The following is a 21,633-nucleotide window of genomic DNA, read 5'->3' as shown; positions in this document are numbered from 1 at the left end:
TACTTCAGCATTCATAGTGTTCTAACTGAGCAATTAATTATAGGATTTTAATGATTTTGTTGGCATTCATAATTTTTCATTCATCTCACATTCAAAAATCCATTGACAATCTTTAACAAAGGCAGTTAAGAGAAACCTCCGTTTACTTGAAGCACTGTTTTCTGAAGAAAATCTCCCCCAAATTCTTGATTTTTAAAAATAATCCATTGAATGAAGCCGGATTATTTCTTTGTTATGTTTTTAATGTCAATTTAGCAGCAGGATTATGCAAATTGAAAAAGCAAAGAGTGTTATGGTAGTACTCTATATCAAGTTTTTTTTTTTTTTTGATCAGTGGCAACATTTCTAAAAGTTGTTGATCAAAGATGCAATGTAACCTTGAGGAATGAAAAAGCAGTTATGCTATGAGAGATGTTATTATTATGGGCTTCAACCAATCAAATTTGAAGAGCAAGTCTCAAGAGTTGTTAATTTTATGCCAGTACATGTCCAGAATACTGACTCATAATGCAAATCTTGAGCATGATTTCTCATTAATGCCTGTTCAGTGGCCAAAAGAACAAAATAAGTTTGATATGACCCCTGCAGAAGCCATGTTAAAATGTAAATGGAACACAGACCAGAATTGAAAGGATTTTTATAAGGAAATTCTGCAAAATAATGAGGAAGTATTAAGAAGAAACAAATCACCAAGGACATTTAATGAAAGAGAGAGGTATGTGATTTAGATATTTGTAATTTAGTTCAGACTAAAACTGAATATGTTTTTAGTATAGGTATATCCCTTGCAATAGTGCTCTTTTATCCCAACATATGTATGAATGGCAATTAGAAATTATTCAAATTTTACTGGGTGTCCTGTACGTTCACTTATTAAATCTGGAAACGATTTCCCCAGCCCCTGTGCCTCTGTGCTTTATTTCATGTCTGTCTGCAAAGCTTCCTCTTTGAGATCAAATCCTGACTGAAAACCTTAGCAATAATAATAGTGAACCCTTAGTGAGGGGTCACTCTGTGCTGGGCACTGTCTTAAATGCCTTAGTCATGTTAAATGAATAGTTTACTCTTCCCTATGGTGATACTCTAGATAATAATAGTAAAACTAAAAGATATTATTTTTCCTATTTTATGAATTAAGCAATTAGTGCACAAAGAAACTAAGTTACCTCCAGAGGTTAGACAATACCTAAGTAGTGGTGTAGTGGCACCCCCACTCCTCCACAGAAAATCTTAACTAAGCTTCTCCAGAAGTCTTCACCATAATTGATTTTAGGACTATCAGCAAAAGAGTTTGATGTAAATAAACTTCCTATTTTCCTGTTGCTTTATTACTTGGCCACTAGCCTGGAAGAAATCAGCACTCCAACTGCTGAATGCCAGTTTACTAGTTTTTCACAAACATTTATCCAATATAGTAGTTTGCAGAAGTGTGTTTGCAAATGCAAAATGTGATTAAAAAAATTTTTTTAACAAGGCTCTGGCCTTGAGCTGGACTTCACAGAGATGCCTACATTTCTAAGATAAGAGAAGTTACCAACTGGGCTTCATGGTAACAGCTGGCAGAAAAGAAAGGGGGGAAAAGCTCTCCCCTTCTCAGGTGTTGGCCTTGAAGGGTTAACTTGCCCAAAACAGTGAAAGAAAAAGCTGCTTTTATGTGAAATTCTGCAGACAGTGAACTTCTGAGCCTCTTCCCTTACACACTGGGTATAAAGTTCTGAAACTACCTGAACTTGGGGTTCAGGGGATTAATTGATTACAGCAAAAGCTGTGCCCTCTGAACCTGGCTGCAGCCAAAAAAAAAAAAAAAAAAAAAAAAGGCTTCCTGATATCTTCGGTGCCCTGCTTTATCTGTCTCCTATAACAGTGGCGCTGGGATTCAAAGCTAGGCCTTTCCCCAGCACACCACCTGTATCTGTCCTGTCCTGCCCCATGTGGCTCTCCGTAGCTCTGACCTACTTTCCCATTTAATGTTTTAACCACTCAATAAGGCAGTGTTATATTGTCTGTCCCTTGTGGTGGAGCCTAAGATAACTAAATTTGTTCTTGTTTCCCCCTTTAAAAGAAATTCTGAAATACCCAAGTGCTGGAAGCAACCTGAACATCCATCTACAGGTGAAAGGATGAACATGATAGGAAGAGGTAAAACTATAGTGATGATAAAAAGTTCAGTGGTTGCCAGGAGTTCAAAGAGTTCATTAGGTACAGAATGGATTTTTTTTTTAGGGCATTGAAATTATTCTACATGATACTGTAATTGTAGATACATGACACTATGCATTTATCAAAAATCTTCAGAGTTTTATGGCACAAAAAGCAAATCTTTTTTTCCCCACTTCCAAGACTGGAGATTGAACCCAGGGCCTCACTCATGCTAGGCAAGTGCTCTACCACTGAGCTTAAGTCTCCAGCCCAAAGAGTAAATCTTGATGTATACTAATTAAAAAAAAAATGTAGGAGATTGGGGGAACCTAGGATAGTGCTATAATTCAGACCCTTATACTTTATTTTGTGGTATAAAGTATAAAGGGCATGCATGCTAGGTAAGTATACTCTACCATTCAGCTATATCCCTTGTTTGGGTCATCAATGTTCCTGAGAATCCCATGATGTTGAAGGCTTACTCCTCAGCCTTGTGCTATTGGGGAGGTGGAAACTGTTTTTTTTTTTTTTTTTTTTTTTGAGACCGAGGATTGAACCCAGGATCATTTTACCACTGAGCTACATTCCCAGCCCTTCTATTTTATTTTGGTTCAAAAGATTGAACCCAGAAGCACTTTTTCACTGAGTTTTTAAATAAACATCCTCAGTCCTCTTTATTTTTTATTTTGAATTATGGTCTCACTAAGTTGCTGAGGGTCTTGCTAAATTACAGAGACTGTTCTGGAACCTACAATACTCCTGCCTCAGACTCCCAAGTAACTGGGATTACAGGCCATCAGGCCTGGCTCAGGAAGTGAGAATTTTTTAAGAGACGGGGCTTTTCTTGGAAAGATCTGGAAGCAGCTGCAGACAGGCCTGTGTTACCTGGTGTGTTTGGAGATTGGGGCTGGTACTTCATCGTGAAACATCTGCAGTCCTCATGCTGAGATGGGATTTTTTTTTTTTTTGTACTGGGGATTGAACTCAGGGGTACTGAGCCACATCCCCAGCCCTATTTCGAATTTTATTTAGAGACAGGGTCTCAGTGAGTCCCCGAGTGTCTTGCAGTTGCTGAGGCTGGCTTTGAACTGGTGATTGTCCTGTCTCAGTCTCCCAAGCCGCTGGTATTATAGGCCTGCACCACAGCACCCGCCCTGAGATGAGATTTGGCTGACTTTTTAAATAAACAAATAAAAACTATACCAATAATGAGGCCAAAAAAACAAGTTCCTCAATCTGTAAAGGTATCAGTTCCACCATCTCTGGTCTCATCAAGGTTTACAGGTTCTCAGCAGCTGAAACCTACCCCTATCAGCTAGCCTAGCACTGCAGCTGGGCCCAGGAGCAAATGAACCCCTGGGGCTGTCCACAGTAAGCAGAGTCAAGAGAAATGCAGAATGTGGCTCCTCCACTGAGGGAAGAAGATGCAGTCATCAGGGATGCAAAGCCAGGATTCCTTTGGCCTTTGACTACTTGGAGGAGGCCTAAACTGACTCAGGAGGTGTGGCTACAGCTCCTAAGAGCTGCTCATGGTCTAGAATGTCCCAAACTGTGAGACCATATACCATAAGTCTCTATACTCCTCTGAGCCCCTTTTTCCACATCTATGAAATGATTGTGATCATATCTGCCTATTGAGAGGGATCATATGAAACCATGGGCACCAAAGTTCTTGGCAAAGTCCTATATTACGGCAGGTGTTACTAATGACCACTTATTCTTTCATCCTGATCTCTGTATAGAGGATTCCCAAATGCCCTCAGAAGTCTGGTACACTCAAATGTTAACTTGAAAGAATAAGATGACTCTCTTGTTGGCACATACGGTGTACAAAATCTGCTGTCATAGCAGTTGGGAGGCAATGCAGGCTAGTGGTGAAAAGCAAGGCTTGAACTTCGGAAGATCTGCCTGATCTCAAATCTTAGCAAGTCATTTGTGCCCTGACCAAGTGAATGTCTCTAAGCCTCAGTTTCCTCATCTATAAGAGAGTAATAGCAAACCTACCTCACTGGAAGTCAATGAGAGTTAAGTGAAAGTATGCAGGTCAAATACCTTACCCTTGGTGTACACACACATATTACTGTGTGCACATAGTAAAATAAATGTAAACATATTTTTAGAAAAACAGTTTAGAACGTCCTCTACCTGTTAGCAACGGTTACTTTGGTGTGGGTAGTTACAGCAAGGTCCTGCTTTTTTCTTTCTTTTTGCATTTGTTTTTTATTGTTGTTCCTCGGATTTTCTTTTCTGCTAGGATTGAATCCAGGGGTGCTTTACCGTTGAGCTACATCCCCAGTCTCTTTTATTTTGAGGCAAGGTCTTGCTAAGTTGTTGAGACTGGCCTCAAACTTGCAATCCTCTTGCTTCAGGTGCTTGGATAACAAGTGCTGATAGACCCAACCTGATTTTCTCTTAAAATTGGGAGCCATCTCACCACAAGGCCATGAAAAGATAATTTCGGCTTTATTAAAAACTACTGCAAATTCTGAACCTACTTGGAATGCCTGCCTGTGCCTTGAACTCACCCATGCCAGGCTCTCTGACCAGATAGCAGCCCTCTCAGAAACTTTAGTGAGGCCTCATAAATCTTGGACTCCCCTGGCCAGATACCGACCCTCTCTGAGGCTCTGATGACCTTCATAAATTCTGATATCAGGGCCAACAAAAATGTAAACTAGCCTTTTTTTTTTTTGTTATCTGTAACCCCACTTTTCTGTAAAGTTGGGCTGCAAGAAAACTGCCCTGCTGTCTTATTCCTGAGGTTTTTGTGGGGAGAGGCAGCCCTGCAGGTGCAAATAAGCAGCTTGCTTTAATTTAATTTTAATTGGAGTCAGTGGTCTTTTCTTGCCTCCTGGTCTAACAATGCCACCCTTCTAGCCACCCTTCCTGCTCCTGCCCCTTTGTCTAGTACATATTGTTGCAAAGCTTGATCTTAAAGGGAACAAAAAAAAAAAAAAAAAAAAAAACACAAAAAAAGCCCAGTTATATTTAAAACAAAAAATGTAGCACCTAGCTCAACAGATCCCACCTACAGGAAAAGCGGGCAGCGTCAGGGCAACCCCGGGGCCTCCCATCCCCCGCACCAAGCGGGGGACACGGGGCCAGGAGACTCCTACTAGCCAGGGACCTGGCGCCTCCAAGTCTCTCCTCCCGTGCAAAATCAGGCCCTGACCCCGCAAGTGTGTTTCCCACAGCCCATTTCGGCTTTGCTCGCTCCAGGCCCACGTTAGCTGGCGGTAGCGGACGTCCTGGGCTGGCCAAAGTCGAGCCTGGGGGCCGGCCCGCTGAGTCAGCCTGCGGGGCGGCGCGCACACCGCGTGACCGCGGCCACGTGACCAAAGCGAGGCCCGGCAGCCGGCGCAGTCGCCTCGGCAGCCTCGGGAGGCGTGTGCGTAAGTGGGGAGCGGGAAGGGCGGGACCCTCCTGGTGGGCAGGGGTCCCGGCGTTGTCCCAGTTCCCCCGCGTCCAGGCGCGGCCCGGCGAACCGCTTGCACCCCTTCCAGGAGGGCTGGAAGGAGAGACGAAGTCGTAACCTGGGTGGGAGGGACACTGAACCCCACCACCTCCGCGCGGGCGACCCCTCTCCGGCCTCCCCAGTCCCCACCATTGATTGTCGTGCTGGGGGTGCCTTCCTTCCGGAGTGATACCTTTACCTGATTGTGCTTTGGGGGAAACTGAGGACCCAACAGTGTTCCCCAAGCAAGGCGGTCGATGAGAGTACCCCTTTTCGAGTGCTGAGTAAGAACACACCTCCCCAGGCAAAGCATCACCCCCACCTGTTCCATTGGCCCAAGACGATCCTAGGGCCCCTCCAGTTCTTGAGCAAGACTATGGGGTGGAGTATCCAGCCTGTAGGGCTGTGGGAGGGGAACTGAGTCAAGCTAGAAGAGAATAATCGCCAACATACTGTGGGGTTTACCAGCATTTTCTCATTTGTTATTCCCTGTCTGAAGTCGGCGAGTAGGTACTGCTGTACCCATTTTTACATAGGAAATGTCTTCATAGAACGCGGGTGCTTTATGAGTTCCTACCATTGGTAAATGGAGCTGAGATGAGAACCCTGGTCTACCCTCATAATAGCGCCTCCTGGTGGGTGGAAGAGGTGCCCAGCCCAGCCTATTCCTCTGAACTCAAAGTGAGGGCCATTGGTTCCTTTTCTCATCTCATCTACCCACTGCAGAACAAGATGAAGCTCATCATCCTGGAGCACTATTCACAGGCCAGTGAGTGGGCGGCCAAATACATCAGGAACCGCATCATCCAGTTTAACCCAGGACCAGACAAGTACTTCACCATGGGACTCCCCACTGGTGTGTTGTGGAATGGAGACGGTGGGATCAGAGGGTTTTAAGGGGCCAGGTTCTGGGCTCGTTCAGCCCAGGGACTTACAGGAGGACTTAAGGTATTGGTGCTATGAGAGAACACCAGAGCCCACTCTACATACAGAACAGAGGACCTGGCTTTCTTTATGGGTTGGTTTAGTTGTTGCCTATAGTTCCTATAGAATCTTGGAACAGTTAGACAGGAAGAACTTGATTTTAGGCTACATCCTAAGTCAGCTCTATTAAGGCATTCAGGGTGCCTTAGCAGAATTAAGTCCTGATTCCTTAAAGCATGCATTTTATGAAAAGAATTAGTTTCTCTTATGTGTGTTTGGGGGATGCTAGCTAAGTACCATTCCTGAGAGAATTGAGAAGATAGTTATTCAAATATTCTCTGTAAGGTTTAATTATGCACAAGATCTAAGTGGAAAAGTCCCAGTTTCTTCTAAAAAAAGGTCAGAATGTTGCCTTTATAGGAAGATAATTTGACTCCAGCTTCTCAAGCTGAATGTCCTAATTACTTCTTTCACAGGTGGGTGGATTTGCCCCATGGGTCTTACTTGACTCATCCACTGGAGTAGGGGCTGTGAAACTTTTTCTGTAAATGACTAAACAGTAAATTACTTTAGACTTCCCTGTTGCAACTACACAACTCTGTCACTGGAATATGAAAGCTACCAATAATAGGTTGGTGACTTTTATTGGCTGTGTGCCAGTAAAACTTTACTTATAGACACTGAAATTTTCATATGTTGCAAAACATTCTTTTGATTTTTTTTTTTTCTTTTGGTACTAGGACTTGAACCCAGGGGTGCTTAACCACTGAACCATCTTCCCAGCCCTTTATTATAATTAACTTAGAGACAGGGTCTTGTTGAGTTGCTGAGGCTGGCTTTGAACTTGCAATCTCCTGCCTCAGCCTCCTGAGCTGGGATTACAGGCATGCACCATTCTTTTGATTTTTAAAAATGTAAAAACCATTCCTTCTTAATTTTTTTTTTTTCCTTTTTGTATTGGGGATTGAACCCAGTGGCATGTTAACACTGAGTTCCATCCCCTATCCTTATTTATTTATTTATTTTTTTAAGACAGGGTTTCACTAAATTGCTTAGGTCCTTGCTAAGTTGCTGAAGCTGGCCTTGAACTTGTGATCCTCCTGCCTCAGCCTCCTGAATTGCTGGGTTTACAGGTGTGTGTCACTGCACCTAAGAACCATAGTTAACTCATGAACTCATACAAATAGGCAGCAGGCCCAATTTGGCCTGTGGACCAAAGTTTGCTGAACTCTGCATTGGAGCCCTGTGAGAGTGGTATCTGCCTGCACCTTGTGAAACCACCTGTGTCTTGAACCTGTTGGAATTGTGTTAACATCCTGTCTCCTATCTAGAGTGAGCCAGCCTCCACCTGATCAGTCTGGCTTCTATGTCAGGCAACTCATTGCTAATTCCCGTTATCACACAATCAGATCCAAGCTCTGCAGAGTGGCATTGAAGGCCCTTCAGAACCAGACCCCTTGCTGCCTGTCACATTTTAAACAGCACAGCATTTCCAAGTGGGTTCCTTGTCATAGGGACTAGTCGATTATTTTTGGTGGGACTGGGGGAGTTTCCATTATCATTCATTCAGCAGATGTTTATTAAGTGTCTCTGTTAGCCAAGCAGTTCTTAGCTCTGGGGATGCAGCAACAAACAAAAGGGTTTGTTATTAATTCCTGTCTTCCAAAGCTTAAATTATAGTGGGAGAGATAGACAAGTTAATTAGCAAAGTGTGGAGTATGTTAGACAGCAATAAGGAGGAGGGAGAAAAATGAAGCAGGAAAGAAGGATAGGGAGTATTTAGATGGAGGTTTGCCATGTTGGATATATTGGCAGGGAAATCCATTCTGAGAAAGTAACAGAGGAGAGGCCTGAAGAAGTGAGTTAGCCGTACAGATACCTGAAGAGTATTCCCATTAGAATAGCATGTGCACAGGCCCTGAGGTGAAGCGACTCTTGCAAGATAAGGTATGCAGAGGGGTAGCCAAGGGCCCAATAATGTGGAGCCTTTGTAAGGACGGGTTACCACTGATAGTGAAATGAGAAGCTGTTGATGGATTTTGAAAATATGAATGACTATCTGATTTGGATAGGTTTTTAATTTTCCTCTTGCAGGGAGCACCCCACTTGGCTGCTATAAGAAACTGATTGAGTACTACAAGAATGGAGACCTGTCCTTTAAATATGTGAAGACCTTCAACATGGATGAGTATGTGGGTAAGTCTTTCTCTTTCAGGGTTCTAACCTGATTCCAGGAGTCATGCTCTTCTTTCAGAGGCTCACCTCTGGAGAGAAATGGGAGCATCTCAAGGAACCAGTGACATTTGGTGATAGGCTCAGTTATTGATAACCTCTGTCTTTCAGCCTTGGTTTAGTTGAGTTATAAAATGAAGTTAATAGGGCTGGGGATGTGGCTCAAGCGGTAGCACGCTCGCCTGGCATGTGTGCGGCCCGGGTTCGATCCTCAGCGCCACGTGCAGACAAAGATGCTGTGTCCGCCAAATACTGAAAAATAAATGTTGAAGTTCTCTCTCTCTCTCCCTCTTTCTCCCTCTCTCTCACTCTTTCTTAAAAAAAAAAAAAATAAAATAAAATGAAGTTAATAAAGTTGACTTCATGGGTTGTAAGCATTATGATACTCACAGATATGGAGGCTTCTAGCACATAGTAAACATTTAATGAATACTTAATATTAGAGTACTTCCTTCCCCTTTGTCTGCTTCCCAGCTCAGTGCTATTTCTTTCTGGAACAAATGCATGTAAGTAGAATCTTGGCTGGGGTGGTTTGAAGGTTCTTTGTCTATATTTTCTCTCTAGTGTGCATCCTCTACTTCCCTTTTTGCTTTCTTTCTTTTTCTTTTTCTTTTTTTTTTTTTTTTTTTTTTTTTTTTTGTGTGTGTGACTGCGGATTGAACCTCAGGGTTACTTTACCACTGAGCTATGACCCAGCCCTTTTAATTTTGGGGATGGGGGTCTCATTAAATTCCAAGCCTGGCCTTGAATTTGCAGTCCTCCTGCCTTAGCCACCCAAGTCCCTGGGATTTCGGGTGTGCATCACCATGCCTGGCTCCTTTAGCTCTCCTTTCTGCCGGGTACACTTGGAGGGGAGCTGAGGCTTGGTCTTCTATTACCTTTCTGCTCCCCACTTCCCCATATTATAGTAGCTTCACTTTAAATGTTCTTTTAAAAAGGATTGTAGTAAAATATATACAACATAAAATTTGCCATCTCAAATGCCAGGTTGATGTTTGAGTCTGTAGTCCCAGCTATTTAGGGGCTAAGGCAGGAGGATCACTTGAGCCAGCCTGGGCAACATAGCAAGACCCCATCGCAAAAAAAAAAAAAAAAAAAAAAAATATATATATATATATACACACACACACACACACACACACACACACACCATCTTAAGCACTTTTATGTGTATACTATGGTAGTGGTAAGTACATTCACATAGTTGTGCAACCAATCTCAGAATTCTTTTCATCTCATAAAACTGAGACTCTGTTTCCATTAAACAACTCCCTGTTTCCTGTTTTTCCCAGGCTCTGGGAACCACCATTTTATTTTCTGCTTTCATGAATTTGATTTCCCTAGATACCTCATATAAGTAGATTCATAAAGTATTTGACATCTTATGTCTGGCATCTTTCACCTAGGAGAATGTCTTCAAGATTCATCCCATGTTGTAGCACTGTGTTGGATTTTCTCGTGTTTAAGGCTGATTTTAATTTTTTTTTTTGTACTGGGGTACTCTACCACTGGGCTACATCCCCAGCCCTGTTTATTTTGAGATAGAGTTTTGATAAGTTGCTGAGTCTGGCCTGGAATTTACCATCCTCCTGTCTCAGTCTATTGAATTACGGGGATTATAGACACAGGCCACCACAGCTGGCTTGAATTTAAATATTCTTAATGCTCAACATTAACCATTTATTTTAAACATTAGTTTTCTTTCTGGATTAAAAAAAAAAAAAAAAAAAAAAAACCAAATACATTTTGAGAAGCCCTGAGATAATTTTCTCCAGCCACTTGGTATTTAAGTTGGGGTTTAAATTGAGCAGGGTATAAATGGTGGGGTATGTTTGCTTCCTTTCCCAGATGAGCCCAGTCCTACCCCAGGTGACCAGGCTACCTCCAGAAGCCCAGAGTGTTCCCACCCTCCAGCCTATGGTCATTCCCTTGTGAATGAGGGGATTTCCCAGGTCCAGCTCCATAGTCAGTGGATACCTAATGGACACCAGCTCAGCCTATCCCAGGAGGATGGGAGGCAGGGGGCTGGTGTCCAGGGCTTTCTGATGGACAGTCCCCTAAGTGTTCTGGCATCTTCCTTGGGAGGAGAGCTCTAGCGCAGCCTGGGTATGACTAAATGTCTCTGACCCCACAGGCCTTCCTCGGGACCACCCAGAGAGTTACCACTCCTTTATGTGGAACAACTTCTTCAAGCACATTGATATCCATCCAGAGAACACCCACATTCTGGATGGGAATGCAGCTGACCTGCAGGCTGAGTGTGATGCCTTTGAGCAGAAAATCAAGGCTGCAGGCGGGATCGAGCTGTTTGTCGGAGGTGAGCTTAGCACTCCTCAGCACATATCCAGGCCCAGGCCCAGGCTGGCTGGATTGTATGGCAAGGACATGATGCCAAGCCTGTCCCCATGAAGCCTTCTTTGTGCTCGTGACACTGGGGTCATCTATCACCATGTGGATGCAGGGAAGGCATAGAGAAAATGGGAGTCTTGGGTCCTAGCCCTGGCTCTGTTGCTCAGGATGGAACCGTGATCATGGACGCATTCTGTTTCTATACTTTGATGCTTTATGTAAACTGAGAGGTTTGAGATTTGGACACAGATCTTTTATCCCCAATCTTTAGGCTTTATGGATCAGTCATGTAATTTACCTAAACATTAAAATCATGGACTCATGTAGTTTCAGAAGATTCCATATGGCCCTTGCATGCTCTCCATAGGACCTGAACCCCAGAGAAGTTGTGTGACTTATCAAGGTCAGCCAGTGAGTAGCAGTGAGAAGGTGGGACTCTAGGGAATCTACCTCTGAGGCTTAGGCTCTTATTCCTACTTAGGTTCTTATTCCTATTCTACATGTTACTACCTTGGGCATCACCCACAGGGGTATAAAATTGGACTTTTTCTGGGTCTAACTTCTATAAGAGTAGGGAGGAAAAACCTTGCATATTCTGAGGTTTTGGAACTCGGCACCCGCTGCCTAGGTGCTGGGTGTGTTTTCCCTATAGACAGGAGACAGAGAAATCATACTTCCCAATAATCTAGGGGGTCAGGAACTATTTGGAGTGCCCCTTACTGAGCTTCCTGAAGGTGGAAGCAAATTAATAGTGTCTGTGCCTCAGATAGAAATGGTGAGGAGGGGGCAGAGTTGTACCTCAAGAGTACAAATGAGGAGATAGTTTTCAAGGATTTTTTTTTTCCAGACCCTAATTAGAGAAGGATTGTACAGTTTTGAAATTGTGGATTCCTAGGACTCACAGAACTGTTGTGGCTGTCTCTCTAGGTATCGGCCCCGATGGACATATTGCCTTCAATGAGCCAGGTTCCAGCCTGGTGTCCAGGACTCGTGTGAAGACATTGGCCATGGACACCATTCTGGCCAATGCTAGGTTCTTTGATGGTGATCTTGCCAAGGTGCCCACCATGGCCCTGACAGTGGGTGTAGGCACTGTCATGGATGCTAGAGAGGTAAGGGTGCAGGGGTCCACCAGCCTTTGTCAGAGTTGGGGCCAGTGGGCTTGTCTTTTTGTTGTTAATTGTAGCTATACAGCTGAACATATTCATATTAAAGATGAAGATGTAATAAATAAGGCTAAAATCCCAGCTGGTCCTGTTTCTCTCCCTTCTTTGGAGGTAATCATTGTTCCCAGTGTGGGTAAATCCAGTAAGCAGTTTTTGTGTGTCTTTGGCTAATTGACCAGGGGCTGCTACCTGACCTTGGCCTCTGCTGATGTTCCACTTCCATGCTTCTCACGGGCAGAGAGAACCCCAGCACAACTAATGTGGGAATGTGAATTTGTACTTGCCTAGGCACTGAGAAGGGACCCTCTTGGTGTCCCTGAAGTTGGTCACTATTTGAAAGAATGCTTCTCCTACAATCCAAGGATGTGATGATTATGGCCCTGTGCTCAGGAATAATAAATGTAGTGAAGTGTGATTAAAAGATAAGTCTTTAAGGCTTTGGGGATATAGCCAGTGGCAGAGCAATTGCCTAGCATGCACAAAGCCTTGGGTTCAATCCCCAGTACCATCAAAAAAAAAAAAAAAAAAAAAAGTGGCTTGAACTGAATTTAGGGAGTTTTTCTCCTAGAAAATTGGTTATCATTTGGTGTGTGTGTCTGTGTGTCTGTCTGTGTGGTTCCAGTGTCCTTACTGCTTTCATTAGAATTTTAGAAATATTTTCTATTCCTTTGTGAGATACATTCACTGAGTGACTGGAGACATTTTAGCTTCAAATTTCTTTTCCCAGGTCTATAAGCAAACATCTAAGTCAGTGGAAAAGTTCCCTATTTATATAGTGAATTTCTGTGAAATGAATGATGTCTCCTAGATTTCCACTGGGTAACCCTGAATCAGTAGCTAGGGGCTTGCTGCTTATAAACGTGACAGTTTGGGAGCCATCCTTATCTAGTGAAGGTATATGGTCTGGGGAATATCTGGGCTGGAAATCAGGAAAATCTCTTCTAAAATGAGCTTAGAGTTGCTGAGGGGTTCTGAACTTCTCTCTGTGCCTCTTTTAAGAGAGGGAGAGTTGTGGCAGGGGCTGTAGGCTGTAGCTCAGTGGTGGAGTACTTGCTTCACACTGAGGCACTGGGTTTGATCCTCAGCACCACATAAAAAATAAACATATTGTGTCCATCTACAACTAAAAAATATTAAAAAGAGGGAGAGAGAGGGGGGGAGGGGGAGAAGTAGAGAGAGGAACGAACAGTAAATTCTATTCACAACTCCATGGCACAAGTGTATTAAAATGGAAAGATATCTGTAGAGCTGAATTCTTTAGGATCACTTTTTGGCACTTATGCTCTTGATAATTGAACTGTTAGGTGGAGTCTCTACTGTATCACTTCAAGTCAGGTTAAATGCTATGAACTGAAAGAGATCAAATTAAGGGAATCCCTTTCTGAAGGGATTCAACCTTAAGGGACCCACAGGTAACTCCTGGCATTGTTTCCAAAACCACAGGGTAGCTGGTGCAGGCAGGGGCCTCTTTCACACACTGCGAAAGCTGATCTAGCTATTGGGATGACCCGTGTGGGCCTGTGCACGGCACAGGGCACCTTCACAGTTATCATTAAAGTTGTCTGGAGGCACTGTCATGTGGTGGTGGTCAAGAGCATAGACTCAAGTCACAAATGACCCTGGGCAAGTTACTTAACTTCCTGGAGCCTTATTTCCTTTTCCTAAAAGGTAGGAGTTTGTGTGATAAGACATAGAGGGCTAGCAATAAAAAAATAATCCTTTTAGCATTTGTTGTCTGGGCTGCTCCATCATGGGCTTGCTTTCTCATCCCCAGGTTATGATCCTCATCACAGGCGCTCACAAGGCTTTTGCTTTGTACAAGGCCATTGAGGAGGGGGTGAACCATATGTGGACCGTGTCTGCCTTCCAGCAGCACCCCTGCACCGTGTTTGTGTGTGATGAAGATGCCACCTTGGAGCTGAAAGTGAAGACTGTCAAGTATTTCAAAGGTGAGGGAGGGTGGATATGGGAGTAGGTAGTCAAGCCCAAGCATGCTAGGAATGAGGAATGGATTTTGTTTTCATTCTGGCCATTTTATTTTTTTATTTTTGTGTACTGGGGATTGAACCAGGCACACTCTATAACCGAGCTGTACATCCCCAGCCCTTTTTATTTTTTGAATCAAGGTCTCATCAAGTTGCTAAGGCTGGCCTCAAACTTGTGATCCTCCTGCCTCAGCTTCCTGAGTTGCTGAGATTACAGGTGTGTGCCACCACACCTAGCTCATTCAATCCCTGGACCCCCTCTCCTGTGCTGGGGATGGAACTCAGTTTCTCCACATGCTAGACAAGTGTTCCACCACTGAATCACATTCCCAGCCCTCACTTTGGCCATTTTAATGGACACCTAGAATCTCAAAAATGAGACCCTACTGCCTCACAATACAGTCATTTCTCTACCATCCATGACAGCAAGGGTCCACTTCTGGAGATGTTTGCTCTGAGGAGGCAAAAAAAAAAAAAAAAAAACCAAAGTTTTAGTTAAAGAGCTGTGTGTGATCTCCTTGTGATGACATTGAGTCTTAGGTGTTCTCAGTCTAGATCTCATACACATCTTTCCCCTTAAGTCAAGGTCCTGACATGCCTTGAAGTGAAGATCTACAGGATCTTTTTTTTTTTACTTTAAAAGGATACTTACTAGAGGGTTGGGTGTAGCTCAGTGGGAGTTTGCCAAGCACACATAAAGCCCGGGCTTCGATCCCTGGTACACCTCCTGCTTTAGGCAAATTACATGAACACTCTCATCTAATAAATGGGAAGGTAAATTAGGAATTTTTCTTTGTTGAAAAGATTAACCTTTAAATAATCAGCTGTCCTTGTGATTGTGCTGACAGAACTTCCATGAACTCTAGCATTCACTGGGAGTAACAAACTTTTCCTGCTCTTAATGTTTTTATGATTTGGAGATCAGAAAGATAAGAGTGTCAGTTCTAGGACAAAATTGGAGAGCTTCTAGAAGTTCTTGTTGATAATCGTGGAATTCTTGCCTCTATCTGCATTAACTACTTTTTTTTTTTATAGGTTTAATGCTTGTTCATAACAAGTTGGTGGACCCCCTGTACAGTATCAAAGAGAAAGAAATTGAGAAAAGCCAGTCTTCTAAGAAACCATACAGTGATTAGCCTATGCTGGGACCTATTATCAAGTACCTCATAGGAAATTTTCTTTAGGAGAACAGAATTGTTTTTCTTTAGTCCAGTATGGTTACTGCAGTAAGTAGGTGAACTTACTCTTCTTGGTTCCGAGGCTAGAAGCCTTGTCATGGAGTTCAGCTGTGGAATGACATGTAACTTAATCAGAAACAGTCTCTGAACAGTGTTCTCCATCATGTTGCTGTCCACCACACCCATGTTAGGGCTTCTTGGCTTTTTGTTCTGCCTTAGCCACTGTTCACGTGTACAACACACTCCTGTCAGGAATTTCTATCCTTATGTGCACCTATTAGAGGGTGGGAATTAGGGGCTTGTGTATTTTGGACTCAATCTCTTTGGAGTCTTGAGACCTCCTCTTGAGCAAGCCTGCCCCTTATGTGAGAACTGCTGCTTCAGGTTAAGGTGTGCACTTGATATCTAAATGACATACAAGGTAGCAGCTTCTCTGGTCAGTAACAAGTACCACAGAAAGAAAACTGTTCCTTACTCTCTTTCTCCTAGTTGTTTTTCTACTCTCAAGGTGGCTTTTCCATGAACTGGGAGGACTCCTTGGAGGAGGATTTGGGTGGCTGGGGCTAAAGAGGTAGCTTTTGCTATTAACTCCAAAGCTCCAGGAGTCCATCCATGACAAATTTCTCTCCCTTTGGGGACCCAAAAGGAGAGAGGTAGAAACCTTTTCCCTCTAGAGCCCTGTGTTTTTGTCAGAGGTCTCTTACATACTCATCAGTAAGGAGGAGACGCACCAGGGCAACAGACACTTCTACAGCTTCAGTGTTGTGATCAGACAAGGTGCTGGGGCAGAAAGCAGCTCAGTTCTGAGTTTAGTCACTACACACAAATGCCACCCTCTCCTGCCTCCCTCAGAGTTGAGTGCCAAGGCCACACACCAGATACTTTTAGTATTGTTGCCCCATTTAACATATCCTGCTCCTCTAACCCTCTCAGGTTTGTGTGGTAGGATCTGATGTCAGAACATCAAGAATTACAAGCCTGGGCTGTGGATGTGGCATTTGCCTAGTGTGCATGGAGCCCTGGGTTCTGTTTACAGCACCACAAAAAATTTCAAAAAACAAAAACCCTTTGCCCATTTGTCCTTCAGCCCTTCCTGCCAAATATTTTGTTGCTGTCTTCCTCTTATGCCCTTAAGCCTTTGTGGAGTGGTTGCTGCCACAGCCTCCCTGTTCTTGTGCCTGTTTGAAGCTACTGCTGCCTATTTCTGGGAAAATTCTGGCTCAGGCCTCTCTTTAAGTGCTGCCTTTGGCATCAGCATCTCGTCCTTTAGCTTTTATACGTGATTGTGCTGTCATTCTATGTTAAGCTAATCAATCAGTGGACTTGTTTACAATGTGATTTTTTCTATTAAATCCAATATTTTCAATAAAGTGTGTCATTTGTGGGTTTCTACCTCCGAAGTTCAGAAGGTTGTCTTCTGAAGTTTTGTTTCCAAAATTGATAAATTTTGTAAGTAGCTGGTGAACCAAGCTTCACACTGAGTCCTCACAAGAGCTTGCAGGAAGATCACCAGCATAGCAACAGTCTGTTGGTCTTTAATCATCAGGGTGAAAAAAGATTTTTATAAAAATGAAGCACCTATGTGAAAAAAAGGTGGGAATAAACAGATGAGCAATACATTTTCATATTGTGGCTATACTTGAGTTTTTAAGCAGGGATAATGGCTATTAAAAATGATAGGAGCCGGGGATGTAGCATTGGTAGCATGCTTATCTAGCACGTGTGAGGCCCTGGTTTCAATCCCCCGCACTGCAAAAATATCTACAAGTTATGCAAAAATACAATTTTTTTGTGTGTATTAAAGTTCTAGGTAAAGAATTATCTTTGGTCATATAATTAAGGACATATAAATGAAGGGTTTTTATTTTATTGGAGTATAATTTTCATGCCAGTAAAATCCACTTGATATAAATCCATTGATTTTTAGGTGTGTGGAGTTGTGTGATCCTCTTCATCATTCCACAAAGCTCCCTGCTTCTGCCTCCAGTCCCAGGTGGTCACTGATATGATCTGTCTGTAGACTGACCTTTCCTGGACATATTTTTGTAGGGAGGCAGTGCTGGGGATTGAACCTTGAGCCTTGTATATATGTGCTAAGTACATACTCTACCACTGAGTTATATCCCTACCCTTCTTAGACGTTTCATACAAATGGAATTTATGACATCTTTTGTGTCCGACTTCTTTGATTCAGCATAACGTCTTTGGTGGTTATGTGTGTTTTGTGTTGCTGGTTATTGAACTCAGAAACTTGTGCATGCTAAGCACTCTTCCACTGTGCTGTTTCCCCAGTCTAAGCATATTTTTTGAGGTGGTCCACATAACACAGCAGTTGTCCATTCTTTTTTATTAGTATTCTGTTGTGTGGACATACCACATTTTGTTTATCCAGTCAAGATAAAATAACTATAGTAGAATTTAAAGAAAATGGATTTAGAAATGACAGCCAAACTGGAGACATCTGTATGAACTTGAGACCTTGAAGAGATCTGATCTCAATCTGCTTCCCCGGTGGCCCAAAAGCAGGATCATCCTTCTAATACCAGTACTTATGTGAATCAAGTGGGACTTGCACCTCTGGGCCAGTTTAAACCTCCAATCTACCCCAGGCTTGTTGGAGAGGACCTAATTATATGTTTTGGGTCAGGGATCATGGTGGTGGACCTGAAGTATCTTGTTGCTAGAAAACAAGAGTACTTGGGCTGGGGTTGTGGCTCTGGTAGAGCGCTTGCCTAGCATGCATAAGGTACTGGGTTCGATCCTCAGCACCACATAAATGTAAAATAAAGATATTGTGTCCACCTAAAACTAAAAAATAAATATTTAGAAAAAGAAAAAGAAAACAAGGGTGCTTTCAGGGGTGTCTAAGGTAGTGTTGAAAAGACAAAACAGCCAGTTAAACTGGACTCCACTGACCAGGTTGTGATAATTTGATTAAAAATACTAAATACAGTCTACAGTGACATGTTGAATCTATAAAACTGAAAGTCTGATACTCAAAAAGGGAAAAGGTAGTATTAAGTGTACAAAGAGTAGTGTTTCAGGAAGTGTGGATAGAATGTGTTTAAAGTATAACATTTGGTCAATAGTGGCAGCATGGACATAAAAAGGTGTCACCTTCCTTCTTCCTATGTAGTCTGCTCATAAGTACAGATGCACTGCTGTGGCCTACTCTTCCTCCTCCTTTCCAGTCTCTGAAAATATTCAAATGCCATTTGTTAGATCTTCCCTGACCCTACAATACAAAGTAGCAATCTCTGAAGCCTGCCCTCCCTGCCCTGCTCTTTTTTCTCAGAACCATTTACTGACAGGATTTCCCCATTCAATTTAAGCTCCATGAAGGCAGACTTTGCTAAATCCTACTCTATCCTGCACCATAACAGTGCCATAGAAGGCACAACTGTTTGCTGAACAAGAAGCATGCTCCCCAAGAGTAGCAATCATACATGAGAAGCAAGGAAAGTAGCATATTACATGATGATGGGTTAGCCCACTGGCCTACTGAGAAGGAAGTCTAACTTAGTGTGACAAGATGCTAGTGAAGCCTGCCTAAGTGTCAACAAGGCACTCTGTGACTGTGATGAGACAGTGGGTAAGTAAAACAAAATGGAGTTACTTGAACCTCAAGGGAGCCCTAATGCCATCAGGTAATCAGACTAGTAATCATGCCCACTCCTTTGAGTCTCCTTGAAGACCAATTCATAAGGTCTCAAGCCACTCCGTCAGCTTTTCTTGACTGATGACCTTGAAAACAGAATAGAAAATAATGTCCACAAGTTCCCACCACCACACACACCCATATGCCCAAGCTGGCCTGGAACTTGCAATACTCCTGCCTCAGCCTTCCAACTCACCAGGATTACAGGAATGCGCCACCACCCCAGCTGGCTCCTGGTTTTTAATTCTCAAGGTGGTCCACACTCAGTCCTCAGTAATTGGTTTAAATTCAATCACTGGCTCTAGCAGTTTCTGCCTTAGGTAGGCTAACTGTTCCCCATCCCTTTCCTTTTTAGAAACTGTTCAGTTTGTTTAGCTTTTTACCTGTTGTGAGAACATCCCTTTCTTTCTCAAATACACTCCAGATTTTCATCTCCCCTCCACTCGAACAGCACCTATCAAAGTCTCCCAATGACCTTAACACTGATTGCTTGATTATTAGAGCTCATATTACTTATGTGCAGCATCTGACACAATTGATTACTCCTCCCTTCAAACTTGACTTGACTTCCAGGACAGCACACACTGCTGGTTTCCTTCCCTTACCGACCTGACCATTCCCTGTCTCCTTTGCTGGTTCTTCCTCATTTCCTCAGCCTCTTAGCATTTGGGCCAGTCCTTGGCCCTTTCTCTATATACAACTTACTCCTTTGATAAGCTAGCTCATCTAGTCTCTTGGCTTTAAAGATCATCTATATGTTGTCTCCAATATTTTTATCTCTAACATGAATCTCTACCTGCCTATTTAACATCTCTGCTGGGATAACTACCAGGCATCTCCAACATACTTTCCCACAACTAAATTCCTAATCTTCACCCACAAACCCATGCTGTCTACATAGTCTTCTCCATCACAACTGCTCAGAACACCTAGAAATCAACCCTGATGCTTCACTCTCTCTCAATATATATGCAGTCTATGAGCAAATCTTATTAGTTTTGCCTTCAAGCTAAGTACAGAATCTAATTCTCAAGAATTTTTTTTGTATTATTGAGGTACTGAAGATCGAAACCAGGAGTGCTCTACCACTGGGCTATGTACCCAGCCCTTTTTATTTTCAGACAGGGTCTCACCAAGATGACAAGGCTGCCTTGAACCTATGATCCTCCTGCCTGAGCTGCCCAAGGCCCTGGGATTATAACTATGTGCCATCATGCCAGGATCCAATTCCCCAAATTCTGCTGGCACATTAGCACAATCCATCTGTACTTCTTACCTGAGTTGCCACAAATGGCCTAACTGGTTTCTAAGCTTGCTCACCCCTAAAACCTAACTCAGACCATATTACTCCTCTGTGCAAAGTCTTTTAAATTCACTCAAGCCCTGGAACTGTCTGTAGTACTACCCATTCACGTCCTATCTCTTACTGTTCTTCCTTCCTTGGTCTATTTCAGCCCTTACTGCTTACTATATTGTTCCTAGAGCCCTCTAACGTGTCCCCATCCCAAGGGCATTTGCCCTGGTGTCTATACCTGGAATTTTGTCTTTCCAAGCAGCTAAAAGGGTCACAGCCACATTGCCAAGCCTTTGTCATTGTGCTATTATAAAGAAGTCTTTTCCCTCTTTAAAATTCTAGCATTGTGCCTGGCATGGTGGCACACACCCATAATTCCAGCCGCCTGGGAGGCTCAGGCAAGAGGATGAGACAGGAGGCTTTCGAGTTCAAAGCCAGCCTCAGCAACAGGGAGGTGCTAAGCAACTCAGTGAGACCCTATCTATAAATAAAATACAAAATAGGACTTGGGGTGTAGCTCAGTGGTCAAGTGACCCTGAGTTAAATCCCTAATGTGCCCACAACACACACCAAAAAAGGGCTGGGGATGTAGCTCAGTGGTTAAGCACCCTTGGGTTCAATCTTTGGTACCAAAAAATAAAAAATAAATCAAAAAAATAAAAAATTTTAAAAAATCCAGCACTGTCCTGCTTCCCCTAACTCCCTATCTCCTCCTTGACTTCTTTCCACTGACACTTATCTTCTGGTGACCTATATAGTTTGCCTATTGTCCGTCTCTATCCATCAGAATTTAAGTTCACAAGGGCAGGGACAGTACATCCATTTTATTCATTGCTATGTTCTCAGCAACTGGAAAAATAGGCCCATTATGGGGTGCTCATTATTTGTTAAATGAGTGAATTATTCAAGGAAGTATAATAAGTTGCAAAAGTGGAATGGATTGAGAGTAAGATACATAATTGCTTTAAAAATCTTATGTTGCATAAGTTTATTTTTTTCTTTTTTGGGAGTTGTTTTTATAATGGGATAAAACAGTATAAGCAAGTTAAAGAAATAACTGTGCTAACTTTGCTAGCTACATGAGCATCAGAATCCCACAAAGTTTTCAATGTGCTCAATCTTCTCCAAAGCATCCTGTGGCTCAGAGAAATATGGAAATGCTTGGAGTGGTGAATCTTCAAGCCACCGAGTAATTGTACAAAGTCTAGACTATGGGTGCTGAAAGTCAATAAGCACCATAACATCTGTGAAGAA

The 21,633-nt window shown here is 42.9% G+C and overlaps 1 protein-coding gene across 1 annotated transcript; it reads left to right on the top strand.

The window, feature by feature from the left end:
• The first annotated feature begins 5,475 nt into the window (after positions 1-5,475).
• On the top strand, positions 5,476-16,816 carry Gnpda1 (glucosamine-6-phosphate deaminase 1). The gene is made up of 7 exons (XM_026384436.2): positions 5,476-5,531; positions 6,320-6,449; positions 8,612-8,713; positions 10,884-11,066; positions 12,026-12,210; positions 14,039-14,213; positions 15,285-16,816. Exons 2-7 carry the CDS (start codon positions 6,326-6,328, stop codon positions 15,383-15,385), a joined length of 870 nt encoding a protein of 289 aa, XP_026240221.1. The 5' UTR covers positions 5,476-5,531; positions 6,320-6,325; the 3' UTR covers positions 15,386-16,816.
• The last annotated feature ends 4,817 nt before the right edge of the window (positions 16,817-21,633 follow it).

This window comes from Urocitellus parryii, chromosome 1 (assembly GCF_045843805.1).
Source record: "Urocitellus parryii isolate mUroPar1 chromosome 1, mUroPar1.hap1, whole genome shotgun sequence".
Classification (NCBI taxonomy): Eukaryota; Metazoa; Chordata; class Mammalia; order Rodentia; family Sciuridae; genus Urocitellus; species Urocitellus parryii.
Note: the sequence above shows the minus strand (reverse complement) of the source record. Positions and strands in the feature narration are given on the sequence as shown.